Source organism: Thamnophis sirtalis, unplaced genomic scaffold (assembly GCF_051295495.1).
Source record: "Thamnophis sirtalis isolate CommonGarterSnake01/CBP01778 unplaced genomic scaffold, rThaSir2_p1.2 scaffold_4, whole genome shotgun sequence".
In the NCBI taxonomy this organism is placed as follows: domain Eukaryota; kingdom Metazoa; phylum Chordata; class Lepidosauria; order Squamata; family Natricidae; genus Thamnophis; species Thamnophis sirtalis.
The window spans coordinates 5,426,199-5,451,880 of record NW_028261384.1 but is presented as its reverse complement, the minus strand read 5'-3'; the positions used below and the strand labels follow the sequence as shown (position 1 = coordinate 5,451,880).

The 25,682-nt window shown below is 44.4% G+C and overlaps 1 protein-coding gene across 1 annotated transcript in view; it reads left to right on the top strand.

The window, feature by feature from the left end:
- The first annotated feature begins 605 nt into the window (after window positions 1-605).
- Window positions 606-25,682, top strand: part of ALS2CL (ALS2 C-terminal like) — a 48,746-nt gene continuing 23,669 nt past the window's right edge. Inside the window, exons 1-13 of the mRNA XM_087712403.1 lie at window positions 606-788; window positions 3,311-3,488; window positions 7,097-7,162; window positions 9,796-9,961; window positions 11,362-11,490; window positions 11,954-12,076; window positions 13,326-13,393; window positions 15,335-15,401; window positions 16,529-16,725; window positions 17,362-17,427; window positions 18,818-18,916; window positions 23,445-23,606; window positions 25,023-25,134. Coding sequence (XP_087568529.1) covers window positions 683-788; window positions 3,311-3,488; window positions 7,097-7,162; window positions 9,796-9,961; window positions 11,362-11,490; window positions 11,954-12,076; window positions 13,326-13,393; window positions 15,335-15,401; window positions 16,529-16,725; window positions 17,362-17,427; window positions 18,818-18,916; window positions 23,445-23,606; window positions 25,023-25,134 — 1,539 coding nt within the window. The 5' untranslated portion in view covers window positions 606-682. The remainder of the gene's footprint in view (window positions 789-3,310; window positions 3,489-7,096; window positions 7,163-9,795; window positions 9,962-11,361; window positions 11,491-11,953; window positions 12,077-13,325; window positions 13,394-15,334; window positions 15,402-16,528; window positions 16,726-17,361; window positions 17,428-18,817; window positions 18,917-23,444; window positions 23,607-25,022; window positions 25,135-25,682) is intronic.

The window sequence follows — 25,682 nt, the reverse complement described above, 5'->3', positions numbered from 1 at the left end:
CTCCCCTCTTAAAGCATCCTGGATGGGGGATTCTGGGAGTGGAAGTCCTCCCCTAAAGCATGATGGATGGGGGATTCTGGGAGTGGAAGTCCTCCCCTAAAGCATGATGGATGGGGGATTCTGGGAGTGGAAGTCCTTCCCTCTTAAAGCATTCTGGATGGGGAATTCTGGGAGTGGAAGTCCTCCCCTCTTAAAGCATGCTGGCTGGAGGATTCTGGGAGTGGAAGTCCTCCCCTCTTAAAGCATCCTGGATGGGGGATTCTGGGAGTGGAAGTCCTCCCCTCTTAAAGCATCCTGTTTGGGGGATTCTGGGAGTGGAAGTCCTCCCCTAAAGCATTCTGGATGGGGGATTCTGGGAGTGGAAGTCCTCCCCTCTTAAAGCATCCTGGATGGGGGATTCTGGGAATGGAAATCTATCCATTTTAAAGCATCCTGACTGGGGGATTCTGGGAGTTGGAGTCCACCCTTCTTCATCCTTAATCCCACCACAATCCTTCACATCCTAAATATCAATTCCCCATCCCTTTCCTCTTTCCTGAAGGTCGTTCTGGTGTGAACCATGATTTGGATCAAGCTGAGTTTCATCCTGGTTTGTTTTTGAAGCGTCCCAACCCTTTTGAAACTCCGGCCCACCTCAGCGTCTCCGCCGTCTCTCCTTTCCCAGCGGGAGTGCCCCCAGGAGATGGGCATCAACGAAGTGGTCTCCTCACTGCTCCGGGCCGAGGAAACGTTCTCGGCGCATCTGGCGCGGATCAACACCGTAGTTCTGAAGCCCCTTCTGGAAACAGGTGGGAAGGAGGGGACGCTGCCTTGGGCTTTGGATCTGTGCTTTGGATCGGGTCACCTCAGGCAGAGCGGGTTCGAATTTACCACGGGAAGATAACAATCTCGTCCTCGATTTACGACCTGAACTGAGCCCATAGTTTGCATTGCTCAGCGAGACAGTCGTGGGGCGAGTTCTGCCTAGTTTTACGACCTTTCTGGCCACCGTTGTTAAATGAATCCCTGCAGAATCCCATCATTGCTGTTGTTCAGTTAGTCAAACGGTCGTTAAATGAATCTGGCTTCCACTTGTCCAAAGGTCGCAAAAAGGGGATTGCATGACACACACACACACACAAACACCCAGGACATAGCAAATGTCGTAGATATGAATTTTGAACACGATGCTGCAACGGTCATAAGCCACTTGAACGGTCACTAAATGAATCATCGTAACTCAAGGATTATCTATACCCCGCTAATTGTAGATGACGTTAGGGGGTGAACTAGGGGATTTAAGGATGGGGCGGTAGGAAATAGTGTGGAAAAACAAAGCGCCAAATTTAGAGAGGGTGATAATCCATTAATCTTTTTCCTTCATTTTTTTAATTTTTATTTTATTTTATTTTTTTAATATACATTTATAGTCTTTGCAACTTTTCTACATCTTTTAAATATCCATTATGTTTCTTTTCTATACATATATACCTTATACATCTATATCTATATCTAAAACTATCTATCTATTTACCTACCTACCTACCTACCTACCTACCTACCTACCTATTATCTACAATTTTCTATCTCTTTCTTTCTTTCTTTCTTTTCTTTCTTTCTTCATATTATCTATCTATCTATCTGTCTATCTATCTATCTATCTACCTACCTACCTACCTACCTACCTACCTACCTACCTATCTACCTATCTACCTATCTACCTATTATCTATCATTTTCTATCTATCTATTTCTTTCTTTTTTTCTTTTTCTTTCTTTCTTTCTTTCTTTCTTTCTTTCTTTCTTTCTTTCTTCATATTATCTATCTATCATCTATCTATCTATCTATCTATCTATCTATCTATCTATCTATCTATCTATCTATATCTACCTACCTACTTACCTACCTACCAACCTACCTATCTATTATCTATCATTTTCTATCTCTTTCTTTTTCTTTCTTTCTTTCTTTCTTTCTTTCTTTCTTTCTTTCTTTCTTTCTTCATATTATCTATCTATCTATCTATCTATCTATCTATCTATCTATCTATCTATTTATCTACCTACCTACCTACCTACCTACCTAACTACCTATACATATCTTTTATCTCTATTGATTCCATATGCCTTTTATATACATTTGATTCTCTTATATTTCTTATATACTATTTTATATACAATCTATTTTATATTCCCCGCCCCCTCTTGTTAATTCTGCAGTTTTGTATTTATTTTCCAGTCTCTTAATCTTTTTTCCCCCCTTTATTGCTTTCTTATTTTTCCCTCTCTTTCCTCTAGCCATTTGTACCACAAGTTCCACGCTAAATAATACGGAGGTTCCTCTTTGTCTTTTAGTTCTTTTGTGAGTCTGTCCATTTCGGCACAACTCCAGTACTTTTTCTTTTTTTTTAATCACCTTCCCTTCTGTTGGCGTATATTTGTTTTTCCAGGTCTGTTCGTATGTGATTCTTGCTGCGGTGATTACATGTAGTTTTAGGAATTTGATTTTTCTTTTCTCACAGTTCCCTGTAATTATTTCTAATAAGAATACTTTCGGTTTTAATTCTGTTGGTTGTGTAATAATCTCTTCCAGCCAGTTTTTTTTTTTAATTTTTGTCCAGTATTTTTTCTTCAGTTGGGTTCAATTGTGGTCATAAGTCGAGGACTTTCCGATTAGTTACTTTAAAAAGTAGCTGGGCCTCCTTCCAGGGTTTTAATTTGAATTAGGCACAAAATTTCTCAATGTCGTACTTAGCCCACTTCTAAGCCACAGGAAAAAGGATTAAAAAAGACTTTAACTTTGAGGCTAATATATTATCAGGGTTAACATCCTCTCTGACGCATCCACCAGCTAAACTGCAGTCCTTGACTTAAAACGGTTTGTTTAGTGACCGTTCGAACTGACAACAGCATTGACAAACATGATTTACAATTGTTTTTCACACTTACGACCGTCCTCACCATAAAAATTCAGTCACTTGGCTACCGACTTGTATTTATGACGGTCGTAGTGACAGGGTGTGTGTGTGTGTGTCACGTGATTCCTTTATGTGACTGTCCGACAAGCAAAGCCAATGGAAGAAGCTGGATTCGCTTAACAACAGCCTTACTGACTTAACAATGGTAGTGATTCATTTAACGACCGTGACAAGCAATGGGTCAAAACGCACTTAACAAATGTTTCGCTGATGTTGGTGCTCAATTGTGGTCGTAAGTCGAGGACTACCTGTATACAAGGTCACCAAATTTCCTTTGTTTCCAGGGGATTAAAACTTTTTTCCCAAATGGATCCTTTTATCTTATGGTAGTTTTGATTGTTTTTGTCTTAAAAGCCACTTTGGAGAATGTGAAGTTCTTTTCCCTGTTAAACGACCACTTCCAAGCCATCTGGCATCTGACGGAGGGGAACTACAGGACGTTAAGGGAGACGTACAGCACCTCCGAATCTGTTGGTCTCCCCAACGTATATCTCGTCTGCAAAACGGACTTGTTCCTGAATGCTTATGTCCAGTAAGTACTACAAAGCCCATCCTGTGGAGAGGTGTGGATGCTTGGCCGTTGTTCAAAGTTTTGTTTATTAATTTATCCAAGCATAAAAGATATAAATATAAGAGGAAGTTTAAACTCAAATAGGGGAAGAAAAGGGGAAGGGAGAAAAAGTGTAGGGAGGAAGGGAAAAGAGGGGAAAAAAATATAGAATAAGAATGTTAGAATATAGAATAAAAATATTCACTTATAATATTCTAATTGAATTATAAAATTAAAATAGAGAATAAGAATATTATGTTCTAATTGAATTATAAAATTAAAATATAAAATAATATTATAATGTTCTAATTTAATTACAGAATTAAAATAAAGAATAACAATATTCACTTATATTATAATTTAATTGTAGAATTAAATTGTAGAATAACAATATTCACTTATAATATTCTAATTGAATTATAAAATTAAAATATAGAATAAGAATATTATAATGTTCTAATTGAATTATAAAATTAAAATATAGAATAATATTATAATGTTCTAATTTAATTACAGAATTATAATAAAGAATAACAATATTCACGTATATTATAATTTAATTGTAGAATTAAAATGTAGAATAACAATATTCACTTATAATATTCTAATTGAAAGAAAACTAAAATATAGAATAAGAATATTACCTTACTCTATTGAACCATTTGGTGCAGTAGAATAGGATAATAAGATGTAACCTCAACTTTGTACTTTTATACAATAGTATATACAGAAAATCCTCAACTTACGACCACAATTGAGCCCCAAATTTCTGTTGCTAAGCAAGACAGTTAAGTAAATTTTGCCCCGTTTTACGGCCTTTCTTGCTACAGTTGTTAAGTGAATCCCCGCAGTTGTTAAATGAGTCACATGGTTGTTAAGTGAATCTGGCTTCCCCATTGATTTTGCTTGTCAGAAGGTCGTAAAAGGTGACCCCCCGAGACCGTCATAAATATGAGTCCGTTACCAAGCGGTTGAATTTTACGTGGCCATGTGGGGGATTTACATGGGGCGGGTGCTGCCACAGTCATAAGTGTGAAAAAACGGACATAACTCCCTTTTTTCAGGCCCGTTACAACTTTGATCAGTCACTAAACCAACCGTTGTAAATTGAGGATTATCTGACATACCATACAGATCATGTTCGAGAACTCGATCGTGATCGGGAAGAAGCAAAAACACGAAAAGATTCTCTTGAGCGCAGCCGATTTTCGATCACTGGACTTCTGCCTCTTGATCGGGAGGTGGCCAGAAACGGGTTTTTATGGGCCACATTTTGTGGCCCGAAAAAGTTTCGAGAAAGTTAGCAAGGTTCCCGCTTCTCTTTGTTTCAAAGTTTTTGCGTGTCCAGTGATAACATGTCTTGAACAGACCGTGAGAAATTTTGTTTTTCCTTGTTTCTCTACCCGCTTCCTCCTCTGCAACTCAGGATCTGACCTTCTGTGTCTCCTCTCCATAACGGAGGAGTAGGCCCTGTGCAGCCCCACTAGACCGACTCAAATAACTCAGAGTTTCCCCATTCCCAGTTTCCCTCCTAAATGCAGGCAGTCCTGGGGGATTCTGGGAGTGGAAGTCTTCCTTTCTTAAAGCATGCTGGATGGGGGATTCTGGGAGTGGAAGGCCTCTCCTCTTAAATCATAGCTGGCTGGGGGATTCTGGGAGTGGAAGTCCTCCCCTCTTAAAGCATCCTGGCTGGGGGATTCTGGGGAGTGGAAGCCCTCCCCTCTTAAAGCAAAGCTGACTGGGGGATTCTGGGGAGTGGAAGCCCTCCCCTCTTAAAGCAAAGCTGACTGGGGGATTCTGGGGAGTGGAAGCCCTCCCCTCTTAAAGCAAAGCTGACTGGGGGATTCTGGGGAGTGGAAGCCCTCCCCTCTTAAAGCATAGCTGGCTGGGGGATTCTGGGGAGTGGAAGCCCACCCCTCTTAAAGCATAGCTGACTGGGGGATTCTGGGTTTGGAAGTCCTCCCCTCTTAAAGCATAGCTGGCTGGGGGATTCTGGGGAGTGGAAGCCCACCCCTCTTAAAGCATAGCTGGCTGGGGGATTCAGGGTTTGGAAGTCCTCCCCTCTTAAAGCATAGCTGGCTGGGGGATTCTGGGGAGTGGAAGCCCACCCCTCTTAAAGCAAAGCTGACTGGGAGATTCTGGGTTTGGAAGTCCTCCCCTCTTAAAGCATAGCTGGATGGGGGATTCTGGGGAGTGGAAGCCCTCCCCTCTTAAAGCATAGCTGGATGGGGGATTCTGGGAGTGGAAGTCCTCCCCTCTTAAAGCATGTTGGCTGGGGGATTCTGGGAGTGGAAGTTCTCCCCTCTTAAAGCATAGCTGGCTGGGGGATTTTGGGAGTGGAAGCCCTCCCCTCTTAAAGCATGTTGGCTGGGGGATTCTGGGAGTGGAAGTCCTCCCCTCTTAAAGCATGTTGGCTGGGGGATTCTGGGAGTGGAAGCCCTCCCCTCTTAAAGCATCCTGGCTGGGGGATTCTGGGAGTGGAAGTCCCCTCTTAAAGCATAGCTGGCTGGGGGATTCTGGGAGTGGAAGTCCTCCCCTCTTAAAGCATCCTGGATGGGTTATTCTTGGGAGTGGAAGTCCTCCCCTCTTAAAGCATAGCTGGCTGGGGGATTCTGGGGAGTGGAAGCCCTCCCCTCTTAAAGCAAAGCTGACTGGGGGATTCTGGGAATAGAAGTCCTCCCCTCTTAAAGCATAGCTGGATGGGGGATTCTGGGAGTGGAAGTCCTCCCCTCTTAAAGCATGTTGGCTGGGGGATTCTGGGAATAGAAGTCCTCCCCTCTTAAAGCATCCTGGATGGGGGATTCTGGGAGTGGAAGTCCTCCCCTCTTAAAGCATAGCTGGCTGGGGGATTTTGGGAGTGGAAGCCCTCCCCTCTTAAAGCATGTTGGCTGGGGGATTCTGGGAGTGGAAGTTCTCCCCTCTTAAAGCATAGCTGGCTGGGGGATTCTGGGAGTGGAAGCCCTCCCCTCTTAAAGCATAGCTGGCTGGGGGATTTTGGGAGTGGAAGCCCTCCCCTCTTAAAGCATGTTGGCTGGGGGATTCTGGGAATAGAAGTCCTCCCCTCTTAAAGCATCCTGGATGGGGGATTCTGGGAGTGGAAGTTCTCCCCTCTTAAAGCATAGCTGGCTGGGGAATTCTGGGAGTGGAAGTCCTCCCCTCTTAAAGCATGTTGGCTGGGGGATTCTGGGAGTGGAAGCCCTCCCCTCTTAAAGCATCCTGGCTGGGGGATTCTGGGAGTGGAAGTTCTCCCCTCTTAAAGCATGATGGATGGGGGATTCTGGGGAGTGGAAGTCCTCCCCTCTTAAAGCATTCTGGCTGGGGGATTCTGGGAATAGAAGTCCTCCCCTCTTAAAGCATCCTGGATGGGGGATTCTGGGAGTGGAAGCCCTCCCCTTTTAAAGTATGAAGGCTGGGGGATTCTGGGAGTAGAAGTCCTCCCCTCTTAAAGCCTTCTGACTGGGGGATTCTGGGAATAGAAGTCCTCCCCTCTTAAAGCATGCTGGGTGGGGGATTCTGGGAGTCGAAGTCCAGTCATCTTACAGTGGCCAAGAGCAATAACAGATTTCTGCCTTTCTTTGTTTAACCTACAGGTACTTCTTCACATTCGGTACTTGCGTGGTGTTGCAAAATTTTGAGCAGGCATCCAGGAGTAAAAGGTGAGTAATGGAGTATACCAGTTAACCTATTGGCCTGCAAAACTAAAAATGTTTCTGGTTTTGTTGGAAATCTTTTTGCAGCCTGTTCCTAAGGAGAGCAAAATTGTGATAGGGCAAGTATAACATATTTGGAGATTTAAATTGTGTGAAATATTGCACGATCCCTTTTAAAGGAAAGGAGAAAAAAATGAATTGGGCTCCAAAGCTTTTCCAGGCCAAATGTTTTTTTAGTGATTGATTGGTGGTTTGGAATCCTAACAAAAAGAAAAGGTAAATTAAAGGTGAAGTAAATATAAAGGTTCCCCTTGCACATACTGTATGTGCTAGTCGTTCCCGACTCTAGGGGGCGGTGCTCATCTCCGTTTCAAAGCCGAAGAGCCAGCGCTGTCTGAAGACGTCTCCGTGGTCATGTGGTCAGCATGACTAAACATTGAAGGCGCATGGAACGCTGTTACCTTCCCACCAAAGGTGGTTCCTATTTTTCTACTTGCATTTTTTACCTGCTTTCGAACTGCTAGGTTGGCAGAAACATACATTATTAAGAAAGATAAAATTAAGAAAAAGAAAACAGAAGGCCGTAGTGTGATACAGGCAGTTCTGGACTTACAATAATTCATTTAGTGACCATTTGAAGTTATGACTTCAAAAAGAGTTATAGAAAGAGTTATGACCATTTCCCACTCTTAACCACCGTTACAACAACCCCATGGTCATGTGATCAGAATTCAGGTGCTCGGTTAAAAAAATGTGTGTAAAACCTTAAATGGCCAGAAAAAAAATAAGAAAAATAAATGGATAACTCAGACCAGGGATTAGGAGAGGAGAAAGTAATAGAGGGTTTAGTTGAAAAACAAGAATAGGGAGGAAAAAGGAACGGAAAATGGAAAACAGCTAGAGGAGTAAACACTGGAGTAAAACAGATGAAACAGGGAATGTTAATTTGGATTAACTTTGAAGGGGCAATTAATGAAGTATTAAAAAGAAAATAAAGGGAAAATATGGAAAGAGAATAATAATAGAGCTGAAATTGGAACATAATCATGATGTAAAACGGATTATATACACGGGAAGATGTAAAAAGAAAAAAACACACTGGACAACACTATGTATGTCTAACATTTTTTTAAAAAAAATTTTGATTAAAAAAAAAGTCAGATGCTTGGCAACTGACTTGTATTTATGACGGTTGCAGTGTCCTGATCCCCTGATTTTGCAACCTTCCGACGTGCAAAGCCGATGGGGAAGCCAGATTAACTTAACAACCACGTGATTAACTGAAGCGATTCACTTAACAACCGTGGCAAAGAAAGGTCATATGTAGGTTTTGTGGCAAAATTTCTATTGGTTGAAGGATTTCAATATTTGACGGAAAGGGGAATTTAATGTGTGTGTGTGTGTGTGTGTGTGTGTGTGTGTGTGTGTTATATTTGTGCTGATAAATAAATAAAGGGAGACTAGTATAGATCTATTTCAAGCTATTTAGCTCTCATCAGCTAGCCATACCCTTACTGGGATTCGAACTTGTGGTGTATTACATCTTAGGCAGACATCTTAGCCATTAAGCCACAGGCCCTCCTCCTTATCAGCAGAAGCCAGGGAGGAAGGTATATATTTAGTGTCACAACCCCTGGTAAGCCCCAATTATGGGAGGAAGCTAACTGCTTCCATTATCTGTCAATCGGTTCGTCACAAGAGTCCATCACAACAGAAACCCTATATATATATATATATATATATATATATATATATATGTATGTATGTATGTATGTATGTATGTATGTATGTATGTATGTATGTATGTATGTATATGTATATGTATATGTATATGTATATGTATATAGCTATGTACATATAGCATATATATATATGGCTAGCTGATGAGAGCTAAATAGCTTGAAATAGATCTATACTAGTCTCCCTTTATTTATTTATCAGCACAAATTAAAAGAAACACAAATATAACAAAGGCAACAGTAAAAATATTGGGTTTCTGTTGTGATGGACTCTTGTGACGAGCCGATTGACAGATAATGGAAGCAGTTAGCTTCCTCCCATAATTGGGGCATACCAGGGGTTGTGACACTAAATATATATATATATATATATATATATATATATATATATATATATGTATGTATGTATGTATGTATGTATGTATGTATGTATGTATGTATATATATATATATGTGTATATATATATATATAGCTGATGAGAGCTAAATAGCTTGAAATAGATCTACACTAGTCTCCCTTTATTTATCAGCACAAATAAAAACATTATATATATATATATATATATATATATATATATATATATATATATATATATATATATATATATATATATATATATATATATATATGCGTGTGTGTGTGGTTTTTTTTTATTTGTGCTGATAAATAAATAAAGGGAGACTAGTGTAGATCTATTTCAAGCTATTTAGCTCTCATCAGCTAGCCATACCCTTACTGGGATTTGAACCTGGGCATATTGCATACTAGGCATACTAGGCAGAGATCTTAGCCATTAGGCCACAGGCTCTTATCCGTTATCAGCGAAGTTCATATATATGAACTTTCTTTGGATGGTTTCCAGATTGACAGCTCTGGGGTCTTGCTATTTCTGATTGCAGTGATGCCTGGAAGTTGCACAAACCCTCCCTGCAGGAATTCCTGGCCGATTTCCCGCCTGACAGCTGCCTGGCCATTGGGCTTTACACGGTGTTGCAGAAGCCGTTCCGGGACCACCTCCAACTATATGCCTGCGTCCTCACCAAACTCAAGGCAGCCACCGGCCAGGTAAGAGCATCTGCAGCTGGATACACCTGGTCTGTGGAGTCCTGGCTGCCCTCTGAGGTTTGGGGTTGGCTTGCAGGCGTTTCGTGATCCTACTTGATTACATCACCAGTGCTAGAAGGGGAGTGGGGTTCTAACTTCTAGCGCTGATGATGTTATATAGTTGGGTCATGAAACGTTTGCAAGAAAGGAATCAAGCTCAGAGAGCGTCAAGGACCCCACAGTCCTTTCCCTCCTCCTCCTCCTCCTCCTCTTCACTTTTCTCTTTTTCTTCTCTCCTCCTCCATTACAAACCTCACTCCCTCCTAGCACTGATGATGTTTCCTAGTTGGGTCATGAAATGTCTTCACGAAAATCACCAAGCTCAGGGAGCACCAAGGACCTCACAATCCTTTCCCCCCCTCCTTCTTTTCTCCCCTCTTCTTCTCCTCCTCCTCCTCCTCCTCCTCCTCCTCCTCCTCCTCCTCCTCCTCCTCCTCCTCCTCTCCTCTCCTCTCCTCCTCCTGTCCCGAAACCCCACTCCTTCCTAGCACTGATGATGTTTCCTAGTTGGGTCATGAAACGTCTTCACGAAAATCACCAAGCTCAGGGAGCACCAAGGACCTCACAATCCTTTCCCCCCCTCCTTCTTTTCTCCCCTCTTCTTTTTCTCCTCCTCCTCCTCCTCCTCCTCCTCCTCCTCCTCCTCCTCCTCCTCCTCCTCCTCCTCCTCCTCCTCCTCCTCCTCCTCTCCTCTCCTCTCCTCCTCCTGTCCAGAAACCCCACTCCTTCCTAGCACTGATGATGTTCCCTAGTTGGGCCATGAAACGTCTTCACGAAAATCACCAAGCTCAGAGAGCAACAAGGACCCCACAATCCTTTCCCCACTCCTTCTCTCCTCCTCCTCCCCTCCTCCTCCTCCCTCCTCTCCTCCTCCTGTCCAGAAACCCCACTCCTTCCTAGCACTGATGATGTTCCCTAGTTGGGCCATGAAACGTCTTCACGAAAATCAACAAGCTCAGAGAACACGCAGGACCTCTCAGTCGCTCTCCTCCTCCTCCTCCTCCTCCTCCTCCTCCTCCTCCTCCTCCTCCTCCTCCTCCTCCTCCTCCTCCTCCTCCTCCTCCTCCTCCTCCCACTTATAAAACCTACTCCCTTCTAGTACTGATGATGCTATCTAATTGGGTGATGAGACTTCTTCAAGAAAACAACCAGGGTTAGAGAGTACCAAGGACCCTGCTGTCCTCCTCCTCCTCCCACCTCTACAGCTACTTGGACCCACTCAGAGTTCACAGGGATTGTGTGAATCCGAAACCCGGGTTTAATCTTGGAAGCAGCTTCAACCCATTCTGTCAATTTCCACCTTGAGTCGTCACTTGGAGTCGGGAGCTGAGCCAGCTCTGTTTATGCACTTCTCTCCACAGAGCTCAGAGAAAGAAGAAATCTCCATTGCGTCCGAAAAGTTCGCAAAGCTGCGTTCGTACGTCAGCCGGATTGTGGACGAAGCTGGCTTCACCGCCGCGTTGTGGAAGACCGTGGGAACCAAGTTCGCGGTGTGTTCTTGAGAATGAATGGATGGGGGTGTGTGGCAATGGTGGGCGTGGCCAGGAGTGTGGCAGGCAGCGCTCGGCCTCCCGCACTCCCCTAGGAGCAAAATGAGGGCTGCAAGCGGGGGGGGGGAAATGCCACATTTTGGGCCTAGTAGGCCTCCTCCACTTACCTGGGGGCCAAAATGGGGTGCATGGGGATTCCTGGAAGGGGAGGGGAGAAGGGGGGCGAGGCCAGCCAGCAATTCAGCCGAAGTGGTGTAAGCCGCTTGAATCACACCACTGGATGCTGCGATCGTCATAAATACGATTGCCCAGTGTCCCAATTTGGATCACATGACCCTGGGGTCAAGGCAACAGTTGTACAGGTGAAAAACAATTGTAAGCCACTTTTGTTCAGTGACGTCGGAACTTTGGCGGTCGCTACCCGAACCGCCTGTTAATCGAGGACTGCTTGTATGTATCTTAGGACGTCCTATGCACGCCCGAGAGACGGTTGCTGGAGGACAGCGAAAACCTCCCCATCTTCACCAGCTTCATCGCCAGGACGGACCGGATCCTCCTCTTTAACGACATGCTGGTCTTAGTGCAGGTAAGATGGCAGGGGGGAGCTTAGGGTGCCCTGCGCTAGGGACAGGCAGCTCCCTGGCCTCCTCTGTGGCCACAAACGGCAAACGGTCGCCTCCCCCGGGGATCCACTTACTGGGTCTCTATCCCACCTCTGTTATTCTTTATCCATGACTCAAGGCAGGGAAGGTACCTCCCCCCCTCTTCCCGTTTCCCCCCAACGACCTTGTGAGGTGGGCTGGGTTGAAAGGGAGAGAGGGGGGGAGGGGGAGAAGCAAGCTTTCATGGCTAAGGTGGGACTAGAACTCACCCGGTTTGGTACTAGGAAGCAATTTCCTCCCCCTCCTCCACTTCTTCTTCCTCCTCCTCCTCCTCCTCCATTCCCTCTTCTTCCTCCTTTTCCCTTCCTCTCCTCCACTTCTTCCTCCTCCCCCTCTCTTCTCCTCTTCCTCCCCCTCTCCTCCTTCTCTTCTTCCTCCCTCCTTCTTCTCCCCTCCTCCTCCATCCCCTCTTCTTCCTCCTCCCCCTCTTTTCTTCCTCCCCCTCTCCTCCTCCTCCTCTTCTTCCTCCCTCCTTCCCTCCTCCTTCTTCTCTTCCTCCCCCTCCCCTCCTCCTTCTCTTCTTCCTCCCTCCTCCCCTCCTCCTTCTCTTCTTCCTCCCCCTCCCCTCCTCCTTCTCTTCTTCCTCCTTCTTCCCCCTCCTCCTTCCTCTCCCTATTCTTCCTCCTCTTCTCCTTCTCCTCCCCCTCTCCTCTTCTTCCTCCATCCTTCTTCTCCCCCCTCCTCCTCCATCTCCTCTTCTTTCTCCTCCTCCTCCTCCTCTTCCTCTCCTCCTCCTTCTCTTCTTCCTCCCTCCTTCTTCTCCCCTCCTCCTCCACCTCCCCTCTTCTTCCTCCTTCCTCTCCTCCACTTCTTTCTCCTGTTCTCCCCCCCTCCTCTCTTTCCCTACATATTGGTTGCAATTTTGCAAATCCCAGGTATTTCGCAATACCTCAAGCACCCATTCCCATTCCATCCTATACCTGTCCCCCCCCCACCCCCCATTGGAGATGAGAGGTGGGGAGTTCCCACGTGAGGCCGCCCAGGCCCTCCTCCTGAGTCTTAAAAGCCCCCCCCCCCCGGAAATCAGGAAAATGGTTTTTTTTTATTTTTGTTTTTGCCTTGTTGTGCTAGTTACACCTTTCAAGCAAAGAGCAGCAGAAATAGGGGTAATCTCCGATGTTGTTGTTGTTTATTGTTCTGATGTCTTTTTCTTTTAATTCCCAAATGTTCCAGGGGAATAACTTCCAGAGTTTTGACCTGAAGCTTCTGTGGGTTGAGACGGCTTCCAGCGAACCCGGGAAGTGAGTAAAATTAATTCAATGGCTTATGTAGAGCAGAGGGGAAAAAATTTATCTCCTTCCCCCATTCATTGCCTGGGGAAAATTTAATATCTTTCAAGTTAAGCCTTGGCTTACGGCTATTTGTCTAGTGGCCATATAACAGCCCTGAAAAAGGTGGTTTATGACTGGTCCTCGCCCTTACAAGCAGTCCCCAACTTATGACCACTTATTGAGCCCAGCATTTCTGTCGCTAAAGAAGACAAATTGAGTTTTTTGCCTCCTATTTTCTGGCCTTTCTCTTTTTTTTGCAATTTTTTTTTATTTTTAAACATAAGAAACAACATTAAAAAAAAAATTCTCATCCATACATGCTGTAGAAAGGGTATCAGCTGGTTACAAAAAGGTTTTCGTGCATCTCTTCCACAGTCATCAAGCATAATTCATATTAACTCAAGTATTTTAACTCAATTATTTATACATGTTACTGTTATGCCTCCATTTATGTTTGACTATAATTATTTAAACGTCCTTCATCATAAAGTTTAAACTATACCGAAATTTAATACATAACCACATACTGGCATTTCATTTAATATTTCTAAAATCCTCCAATAGCACTGAATCCTTATGTCCTGTTCTAGCTAAACATCCATAATATTTAGTTTTCTAATCCTCCTTTCCAAATCACTATTTGCAATTTTCATCCAGTTTCCTTATGTTATACCCATACATATATATAAGTTGTCATAATTATCCCTCCTTTATTTGACTATATCCTGTATCATAGCATTTCCCCCCTAATAATCAAAACTTTAACTGTATCTAACTTAGTTCTTTTTTATTAACCTTTGTATATAATCCAAAAGGATTTCCAATCTTCCTTTCATAGGTACCATTAAATATTCATATCCAATTATTACTTATAACACTACACATTGTATACATTATTATCATTATCATTAATTTATTTAATTATATCTATTATCACTAATTTTCACTAAGTTTAACTAGTTTTAAGTTATATTCTTCCATCTGTCAACCTGTATCTTTCCAATAACAAAACAATCTTATATCTTCTGTTATAGTATTTTAACTCAGATATTTATACATGTTACCCTTATCATACCTCCATTTTCATCTGTCTATAATTATTTAAACGTCCCTCATCATAAAATATACCAAGTTAATACATAACCACATACTGGCATTTCATTTAATATTTCTAAAATCCTCCAATAACACTGAATCCTTATGTCCTATTCTAGCTAAACATCCATAATATTTAATCACAAATTTTTCTAATCCTCCTTTCCAAATCAGTGTTGGCAATTTTCATCTACTTTCCTTATATTATACTCATGTATACGTATATAAGTTGTCATCTTTATCCCTCCTTTATTTAACTATATCCTATAGCATAACATTTCCCCCGTAATAATCAAAACTTTAACTGTATCTAATTAAATTCTTTTTTATTAGCCTCTGTATATAATCCAAAAGGATTTCTAATCTTCCTTTCATGAGTACCATTCAATGCTCATGTCCAATTATTACTTATCATTTTCTGACCTTTCTTGACACTGTTGTTAAGTGAATCCCTGCAGTTGTTAAGTTAGTCATGTGGTTGTTAAGTGAATCCAGTTTCCCCTTTAACTTTGCCTGTCAGACTGTCACAAAAAGGGATCACATGACGACCCCCCCCCCCGTGGACACTGCATCCATCATAAATATGAGTCAGTTGCCAAGCATTCAAATTGGGATCATGCGACCAACAGTCGTAAGTGTGAAATCATTCCTAGGTCAATTTTTTCAGTGCCATTGTAAGTTTGAATGGTCACCCAAACAAATGGCTGTAGGTTGAGGACTTCAAGTACTTGGGAGGAAAAAAGCGGGTGGACGAATGGATAAGAAATTATTTTTAATGCACAATGTCAACAATTTGTATTTGGTTTTTTTTTGCAGCCATACTTTAAACGTTGTGACTCCAGAAGAGAATTTCTTCCTCTGGGCCAAAGGACCAGAATCCCGAGTAAGTGGCTCCCGGCATTGGAGGTGGGCATGACATGCAGGTGGTCCTCGGCTTACAACGGTTCACTTAGTGACCGTTTAGAGTTACAATGTCACTGAAAACAGTGACTTTTTTACAATTGTGACTGTTGCAGCATCTCCATGGTCATGTGAGCAAAACTCAAATGCTTGGCAACTGGCAGGTACTTATGTCAGTTGCAGTGTCCAGGGGTCACATGATCCCCTTTTGCCACCTCCTGATGAGCAAAGTCAATGGGGACACCCCTCTTTCTCTCCCTCCCCCTCCCACATACACACACTTTCTCTCTCTCACTCTTTCTTTTCTCTCTTTCCTTCTTTCTCTGATGCTTTTTCTTTCTTTTTTCTTTGTCTCTCTCTCTTTCTCATTCTTTCTTTCTCTCACTTTCTCTTTTTTCTTTCTTTCTCCCCCCTCTCTCCCTTCCTTCACTCCCTCCCTCCTTTCTTTCTCTTTCTCACTTTCTTTTTCTCTCTTTCTCTCTTTTTCTTTTACTCTTCCTTCTTTCTTTCTCTCTTTCTTTCTCCCCCCTCTCTCCCTTCCTTCACTCCCTCCCTCCCTTCTTTCTCTTTCTCACTTTCTTTCTCTCACTTTCTTTCTCTCTTTTTCTTTCTTTCTACCCTTCCTTCTTTCTTTCTCTCTTTCTTTCTCCCCCTTCTCCCTTCCTTCACTCCCTCCCTCACTTCTTTCTCTTTCTTTCTTTTTCTTTCTCTTTCTCTCTCTTTCTTTCTCTCACTTTCTTTTTCTCTCTTTTCCTTTCTTTCTGCCCTTTCTTTCTCTCTCTTTCTTTCTCCCCCCACCCCCTTCCCTCCCTCTTTTTTCTTTCTTTTTCTTTCTTTCTTTCTGTCTTTTTTCTTTCTTTCTCTTTCCCACTCTTTCTTTCTCTCACTTTCTTTCTGTCTTTCTTTCTTTCTTTCTGCGCTTCCTTCCTTCTTTCTCTTTCTTTCTTTCTTTCTTTCTTTCTTTCTTTCTTTCTATCTCCCTCTCCTCTTCCTTCACTCACTCACTCACTCACTCACTCACTTCTTTCTTTCTTTCTCTTTCTCTCTCTTTCTCTCTTTCTCTTTTTCTCATTCATTTATTTTCCATCCATATCTTATCCCCCTCTGCAGGCGGTGTGGGAATGGAAGATCCACCGGGCAGTGGTCCAGGCCTTGGCGGAGAAGAGAGACGCCTCCCTGTGGGGCAATGAGGGCAAAGGCTTCGCCCCTCCCCTCTGCCGCTTTGCCACCTTCGCCTTCAGGGCCGAAGGGCGCTTCAAGGGCGCCACCTACGAGGGAGAGTGGTGCTTGGGGAAACCCCATGGGAAGTAAGTCCCTGAAGGCACTGCCTTAAAAAGACTCAGAGGTACCGTATCATTTGGAGTATAAGACGCACCTTTCCCTCCCCAAAAAAGAGGGTGAAAATCTGGGTGCATCTTATACATCGAATACAGCATTTTTGGCCTCCCGAAACTCCGCCCCAACGCATCCCATTTTTCACAAAAATGGGGAAGGCAAAAACGAACAAAAAGCGGCCTGTACTGTATCATTTGGAGTATAAGACGCACCTTTCCCCCCCCCCCCCAAAAGAGGGTGAAAATCTGGGTGCATCTTATACATCGAATACAGCATTTTTGGCCTCCCGAAACTCCACCCCAACGCATCCCATTTTTCACAAAAATGGGGAAGGCAAAAACGAACAAAAAGCGGCCTGTTTTTTGCTTGTTCTTGCCCCCTTCCAGCCCACAGGAACACTCTACAAGCTTCGTAAAGCCTCTGCATACCCTGTTTTTCACAAAACAACGAGACGTGCAGAGGGTTTGGGAGGGCTGCAGAGTGCAAAAACTTTTTTTTAAAAAAAATTACTTCTTCAAAAACTTGGGTGCGTCTTATACTCCGATGCGTCTTATATTCTGAAAAAAATGCAGTAGTTAATTGCTTTAATTGGTCTCTTCTCTTTGCAGAGGGAAGTTGACGTGGCCCAACGGCCAGAATTTTGCAGGAGATTTCAAAAAAGGCTTGGAAAATGGGTGAGAGGCTTTACCTGGTGAATTGCTGACTTACAAGAGGCCTGTTTTGAGTGACAGGTTGCTCAGTCTGTCTCAAGCTTAATGGGCAGTTAATGGGCCCAGATTTGTTCTGTTGGGTCGATCTGTCAGAGGTTTGTTGTAGAAAAATCAAATCCAGAAAAGCACACAAAGATAACTGATTCAGCAGGATTCATTCACTTCTTCATATGCGTAATAACAGTTGAATAAATGTACAAGACCAATAGTAGATTCTTCCAATGTGGTAGGAGTTACAAGCAGAAATAGAAGCAGGAGAGAACAGTTGGTTTCATTTCAGAGTTCAGAGCTGACAGAGATCAGTCTTGTTTCAGTTTCAATTCTCAGCACAGACTCAGTTCTGTTTCAGCTCTCATTGGCTCTCCCACGTCTCTCCCAATCATGAATATTCTAACAAAATCCACGCCTGAAATCCGCCCGTTGCCCATCTTGTGAATGCTTGGCAACTAGGCAAGATTAGGCCAAATTGGGCTTTGGATGGGAGACCACCAGTAAATCCTGGACTAAAGAGGGAAGACTAGGAGATTAAAAAAGATAAATCCTTCTAAATTAAGACAAAATCTTAGTTTACCTCTGAATGGTGCCAGGAAAAACTGCACTAATGTTTGTCTCACAGTTAATTTTGTCTGCAAATCTGCTTTTATAGTTCTTGCCCACTTACATACAGCCAGTCCTTGACTTACGACCATCTATTTAATGACCACTCAAAGTTATGCTAAGAACGTGACTTATAACCAGTCCTCTCATTTGTGACCGTTGCAACATTCCCCACGTTAGCATGATCAAAATTCAGACCCCACACCATTGACTCACACTTACGACGGTTGCTCTGTGCTAAGGTCATGTGATCCCCCTTTTGGAGCCTTCTGACAACAAAAGTCAGTGGGGAAGCCGGATTCACTTAACGGCCGTGCTACTAACCTAACAACTGCAGTGATTCATTTAACGGCAAGAAAGGTTGTAAAATGGAGCAAAAGTCACTTAACGACTGTCTCGCTTGGGAACGGAAATTTTGGGCTCAGTTGCGGTCATAAGTCAAGGACGGCTTGTACTTGATGTGATTTGGAGCATTGAGGATGTTTTAATTTGGGTTCCTACGAAGCGGGTGGGACTAGATGACCTTAAGGGCTCCCTCCAATATCAGAATAGCGAGATTTCCTCACTGGAATTAAGTCAACCTCACCGTCTCTGTCTAACGCAGTGTTTCTCAACCTTGGCGACTTTAAATCATGTGGACTTCAACTCCCAGAATACACCTGGCTGGGGGAATTCTGGGAGTTGAAGTCCACAGGACTTAAAAGTCGCCAAGGTTGAGAAACACTGCTCTAACCTCTTTTTTTTCTCTGGGTTTCAGATTCGGGATCTGCTTGATCCCTCAAGATTCCAGTGACCACTACGACTGCTACAAATGCCACTGGCGGGAGGGCCAGAAGCACGGCTACGGTATCTGTGAGTAAGTTCAGAAGATTACCTGGGATCCGTTTGGGATGAGCCACTGCTGGAACAATGCTTCATTTAGTGACCGAAGTTAAAACGGCACTGAAAAAAAGTGACAGGACCAGTTTTTCACACTTACGACCATTGCGGCATCCCTGTGGTCAAGTGACCAAAATTGGGACGCTTGGCAACAGACTCGCATATACGACGGTTGCAGTGTCCCGGGGATCCCGTGATCCCCTTTTGTGACCTCCTGATATCAAACCCATGGGGAAGCCAGATTCACTTAATGACCGTGTGACAGCTGTAGGGATTCACTTCGCCACGAAACGCAAGAAACGTTGTAAAAGGGGGGGGGAATTTACTTAACCCGTTTCGTTTAGCCACATAAATTTTGGGCTCAGTTGTGGTCATAATTCAAGGACTACCTGTAAGAACTTGGATTGACAGTGATTGAAAGAGAAATCTATGTTATCTTTCTTTCCTTCCTTCCTTCCTTCCTTCCTTCCTTCCTTTCTCTCTCACTTTCTTCCCTTCTCACTTTTCTTTCTTCCTTTCTCTTTCTTTCTTTTTTCTTCCTTTCTCTCTCTCCTTCCTTCCTTTCTCTCTCTCCTTCCTTCCTTTCCTTCTTTCTCTCTCTCCTTCCTTCCTTTCCTTCTTTCTCTCTCTCCTTCCTTCCTTTCTTTCTTTCTCCCTTTTCTTTCTTCCTTCCTTCCTTTCTTTCTTTTTTTCTTTCTCTCTCTCTCTCTTCCTTCCTTCTTTCTCACTCTCCTTCCTTTCTTTCTCCCTTTCTCCCTTTCCTTCCTTCCTTTTTCTTTTTCTTTCTTTCTTTCTTTCTTTCTTTCTTTCTTTCTTTTTCCCTTTCTCCCTCTTTCCTTCTTTCTTTCTTTCTTTCTCTCTCCTTCCTTCTTTCTCTCTCTTTCCTTCCTTCCTTTCCCTTTCTTTCTTACTCTTCTTCCTTCCTTCCTTCCCTCCCTCCCTCCCTCCCTCCCTCCCTCCCTCCCTCCCTCCCTCCTTCCTTCCTTCCTTCCTTCCTTCCTTCCTTCCTTCCTTCCTTCCTTCCTTCCTTCCTTCCTTCCTTCCTTCCTTTCCTGGATATTCTACACCTCCCAGTTATAGAATAAGGTTGTTCTCAATTTACAAATGTTTGTTCAGTGACCGAAGTTACAACAGCACTGAAAAATGTGACCTTAGGACCGTTTTTCCCGTGGTCACGGGCTCAAAATCCAGCCGCTTAGACACTGGCTCATATTTATGACAGTCACAGTGTCCTGGGGTCATGTGATCCCCTTTTGCTCAACAGTAGTAACTGTGAGAGGGATCTTGGAGTCCTAAGTGGACAACCATTTAAATAGGAGCCAGCCGTGTGCAGCAGCTGCCAAAAAAGCCAACACAATTCTGGGCTGCATAAACAGAGGGATAGAATCAAGATCACGTGAAGGGTTAATGCCACTTTATAAGGCCTTGGAAAGGCCACACTGGGAATCCTGCATTCAGTTTTGGTCACCACGATGTAGAAAAGATGCTGAGACTCTGGAAAGAGTGCAGAGAAGAGCAACAAAGAGGATTAGGGGACTGGAGGCTAAAACATAGGAAGAACGGTTGCAGGAACTGGGCATGTCTAGTTTAATGAAAAGAAGGACCAGGGGAGACATGATAGCAGCCTTCCAATATCTCAGGGGTTGCCCCAAAGAAGAGGGAGTCAAGCTAAGAGGGAAGGAGAGGTGACACGAGGCTGGATCCAGGCGGTTGTTACCGCCTCTCTTCGGGAGGGACACCTCCCCACCGCGCTTAAGGCGGCGGTGGTGAGGCCCCTCCTGAAGAAACCGTCCTTGGATCCAGCAGTTCTTAACAACTATCGTCCAGTCTCCAACCTCCCCTTTCTGGGGAAGGTTGTTGAGAAGGTGGTGGCCTTACAGCTTCAGCGTACCTTGGAGGAAGCTAACTACCTTGACCCCTTCCAGTCTGGCTTCAGGCCCGGTTACAGCACTGAAACCGCTTTGGTCGCATTGACCGATGATCTCTGGAGAGCCAGAGATGGAGGCTATGCGTCCATCCTGGTTCTCCTCGACCTCTCAGCGGCTTTCGATACCATCGACCATGGTATCCTTCTGCGACGACTGCGGGAGGTGGGGGTGGGCGGCACTGTTTTACAGTGGTTCTCCTCCTACCTCTCGGACAGGTCGCAGTCGGTGTTGGTGGGGAGGGAGAGATCGTCCCCGAGGCCCCTAACCTATGGGGTGCCGCAGGGTTCGGTTCTGTCCCCCCTGCTATTTAACAGATACATGAAACCGCTGGGCGAGATCATTCGAAGGCACGGGATAAAATACCACCAGTATGCGGACGATACTCAGTTGTATCTGTCCGCCCCGTGCCAACTCAATGAAGCGGTGGACGTGATGAACCGGGGCCTTGAGGCTGTTAAAGACTGGATGAGAGCTAACAAACTGGTACTCAACCCGGAAAAGACCGAGTGGCTGTTGTGTTTTCCTCCCAAAAATTTGGCTAACGTTCCACCAATCAGGCTGGGGGGGCAAAATTTATTCCCCTCGGACAGGGTCCGCAACTTGGGAGTCCTCCTGGATCCACAGCTGAGTTTTGATCACCACTTGTCAGCTGTGACCAGGGGGGCATTTGCCCAGGTTCGCCTGGTGCGCCAGTTGCGGCCCTACCTGAACCGGGAGGCTCTCACAACAGTCACTCGAGCCCTTGTGATCTCTAGGCTGGAATACTGCAATGTGCTATACATGGGGCTGCCCTTGAAGAGCATCCGGCGACTTCAGCTAGTCCAGAACGCGGCCGCGCGAGTGATTATGGGCGCACCACGGTTCGCCCATATAACACCAATCCTCCGTGAGCTGCGCTGGCTACCTGTTGATCGTCGGGTGCACTTCAAGGTCTTACTTACCACCTATAAAGCGCTCCATGGTAGTGGATCTGACTATTGAGAGACCGCCTCCTGCCAATTACCTCCCTGCGTCCCATCAGATCGCACAGAGTAGGCCTCCTCCGAATTCCATCCGCCAGTCAGTGCCGACTGGCGACTACGCGGAGGAGAGCCTTCTCAGTTGCTGCTCCGACATTATGGAACAACCTCCCCGTGGAGATCCGTACCCTCACCACAGTCCAGGCCTTCCGCACAGCCCTTAAGAACTGGCTATCCCGTCAGGCCTGGGGATAGGATTACTCTCACCCCGCCCGAATGTTGAGTGAATGTTGTGTTTTTATGATCAATTTCTTTTAATCACGATTTTTTTTCTTTTTAAGTCCTGTCTTGCACTCCCTTCCCTTCACTGTTGTAAGCCGCCCTGAGTCCCCTCAGGGAAAAGGGCGGCATATAAATTTTCAATAAAATCCTAAAAAAAATCCTAAATCCTATTCTCCAAGGCACCAGAGGGCAGGACAAGAAGCAATGGGTGGAAACTAATCAAGGAGAGAAGCAACCTAGAACTGAGGAGGAATTTCCTGACAGTTAGAACAATTAATCAGTGGAACAGAAGTTGCCTCCAGAAGTTGTGAATGCCCCAACACTGGAAGTCTTTAAGAAGATGTTGGATAGCCATTTGCCTGGAACAGTATAGGGTTTCCTGCCTGAGCAGGGGGTTGGACTAGAAGACCTCAATGGTCCCTTCCAACTCTGCTATTGTATTTTTTTGCGACTTTCTGAGGAGCAAAGTTAATGGGGAAGCCGGATTCACTTAACAACTGTGTGACTAATTTAACAACGGCAGTGATTCACTTAACAATGGTGGTAAGAAAGGCCATAAAGTGGGTCAAAACTCACTTAACAGCTGCCTTGCTTAGCAACAGAAATTTTTTGGCTCAATTGTGGGTTGTAAGTTGACGATTACGTGTGTTTAAAGAATGTGATTGAATAATAATAGAATTATATAAACTATCTGGAATTCTATTTACCATTAAAATGCAATTTTTCTATTTTTTTAAACTTTCTTTTAAAGGCACCGATTATCTCTCTCTTTTTATAATGTATGTACTTTTATTTTTTTTGTATGTGGGATTTTTTGGAGGCGGGTTAATAAACAAAGTAAAATATAATTAAATCAAGATTTTCTACCTCTCTTCATAAACTGGGTAGCATTTTCATTGAATGAGGAGGACACCATGAGTCCTTGACTTACAACCATTTGCTGAGCAGTTCAGTTAAAATGGCACTGGAAGAAGTGACTTAAGAACCACTCCTCACACTTATGACCGTCACAGCTTCCTCACTTGGCTATTCAGCAACCGGCTTGTATTTATGACGGTTGCGGCATCCTGGGGTCACATTTGCGACCTTCTCAGCCGGCGTCTGACGAACAAAGTCAAGGGGGGGGAGCTTGATTCACTTAACGACCACATGACTTGCTTAACCACTGCAGTGATTCGCTTAAGGACTGGGCCAAAAATGGTGCAGAATTGGGTGCAACACACTTAACAGCCACTTTGCAACAGGAATTCTGGCCCTGATTGTAGTCATAAGTCGAGGACTGTATAAAGTCACTCTCCATTGAAGAGGTCTTTGTTAAAGTGGGCTTATTTTTCAGATACGGCAATGAGATGGTCTACAAAGGATATTTCAAGGACAACATGCGTGAAGGTTTTGGCCTTTTGGATAGTCCCATGAGTACCGAACACCCATTTAAATACACAGGACACTGGAGGAAGGACAAGAGAACGGGGTATGGTGTCTTGGATGACAAGGAGAGGTAAGGCGGCTTGCATCCTGTGAGTAAATAAAATGTAAGGTCCTTGGTGCTCTCTGAGCTGGGTGGTTTTTCTTGCAGACGTTTCATGACCCAACAGGGTAACATCATCAGTGGTAGAAGGGGGTGTTGTGCGGAGGAGGAGGAGGAGGGGAGGAGGAGGTTGTGGAGGAGGACAAGGACTGTGGGAGGAGGAGAAGGAGGAAGAAGAGGAGGAGGAAGAGGATGACTGTGAAGTCCTTGGTTCTCTCTCAATTTGGTTGTTTCCGTGCAGATGTTTCATGGCCCAACTAGGTAACATCATCAGTGCTAGAAGGAGGTGGGTTGGTGGAGAAAAGGAGGAGGAGGAGGAGGAGGAGGAGGAGGAGGAGGAGGAGGAGGAGGAGGAGGAGGAGGAGGAGGAGGAGGAGGAGGAGAACTGGGAGGGTCCTTAGTGCTCCCTGTTTCATCGCTGATCAGCCATCCACAGACACAAAGGGATCAACCACATTTACCCACAGTTCCAAATGTTTTGGATTGCCACTCCCCATAACTATTGCTGTTGGCCATGTTGGTTTGAGTTGACGGAATTTTTAACTGAAACTACCTGGAGGAATCAGGTTGATCTAGAGGTAAACTGATCTTTCCTGACGCTTCATGACCAAACTAGGTAACTACTGCAATGCACTCTACATGGGGCAGCCCTTGAAGAGTATTCGGAGACTTCAACTCATCCAGAGCGATTGTGGGTGCACCCACGTTACACCTATCCTCCGCGAGCTGCACTGGTTACCGATTGGGTCTCCGGATACTGCTAGTCGTCACTTATAAAGCCCTTCATGGTATTGGACCTGGGTACTTGAGAGACCGCCTGCTGCCAATTACCTCCCAAAGACCCATTAGATCCCACAGGGTTGGCCTCCTCCAGGTTCCGTCCACCAGCCAGTGCCACCTGGCTACTACCCGGGGGGAGGGCCTTCTCTGTGGCAGCTCCGGCCCTTTGGAACGAGCTCCCTGCAGAGATCCGGACCCTCACCTCTCTCCAGGCCTTCCGAAAAGCCGTCAAAACCTGGCTTTGCCGGCAGGCCTGGGGTTGATGAGCTCCCTTCCCCTCTCGACTTGTATGGTTGTATGATTCTTGTTTATTTTAATCACGTGTTTTGTGTTTTATGTTCCATTTTCCCCCCTTTGAGTTGTTCGCCGCCCTGAGTCCCTCCCGGAGAAGAGCGGCATACAAATAAACTAAATCTTAATCTTAACATCATCAGTGCCTGAAGGTTGTGGGGTTTGCTGTCTGTGTATATACCAATGCCTCACCCTGTCAGTGTTGTTGGTCAACAACAGCATAAGCAGTGAACCACCAAGAACACTTGAGATTTATTTAGTTTAGTTAGTTTAGTTTCCTTTTCCTTTTCTTATTTCTGGCTTGTCGGATTTCAGAGGTGAACGATACATCGGGATGTGGGAAAACGACCAGAGGCACGGACCAGGAATTGTGGTGATGCAGTCAGGGATTTGCTACCAAAGGACTTTCCACCTGGATAAAATGGTGGTAAGGGAGTCTTTCGACTGCTTTTTAATTTTTTTATTTTTAAAGGAGTATAAAAACCAACGTTTATTCATTTGATTTTCATAGAAAAAAAATTTATTTTCCATTTTCATAGCATATAATCACATGTATACTATTACATAGTCAATATCATGTTGTATTATTAATTAATTACATCAATTCATCTTACCATCAATTACCAAAGGGAAAAAATAATAATTATTGGCTCTTCTGCTCTCCATACACCATATTTATACCTTATCCGACACTTTCTTCCCTCTCTCTCCTCCCCCTCTCTACATCCTTTCTTCCCTCCATCCTTTTCTACTCTACTTCCCCTTCCTTTCTCCTTCTCCTCTCTCCCCTACTCTTCTCTGTACTTCCAACTCTTCTACATCCTGTCTTCCCTCCATCCTTTTCTACTCTACTTCCCCTTCCTTTCTCCCTTCTCCTCTCTCCCCTTACTCACTCCTCCTTATACACCTCACCTTCCCACCTCACCCTCTCTCCTGTCCCTCTCTTCCTATCTTTCTTCTCTCCTCTGCTTCCCA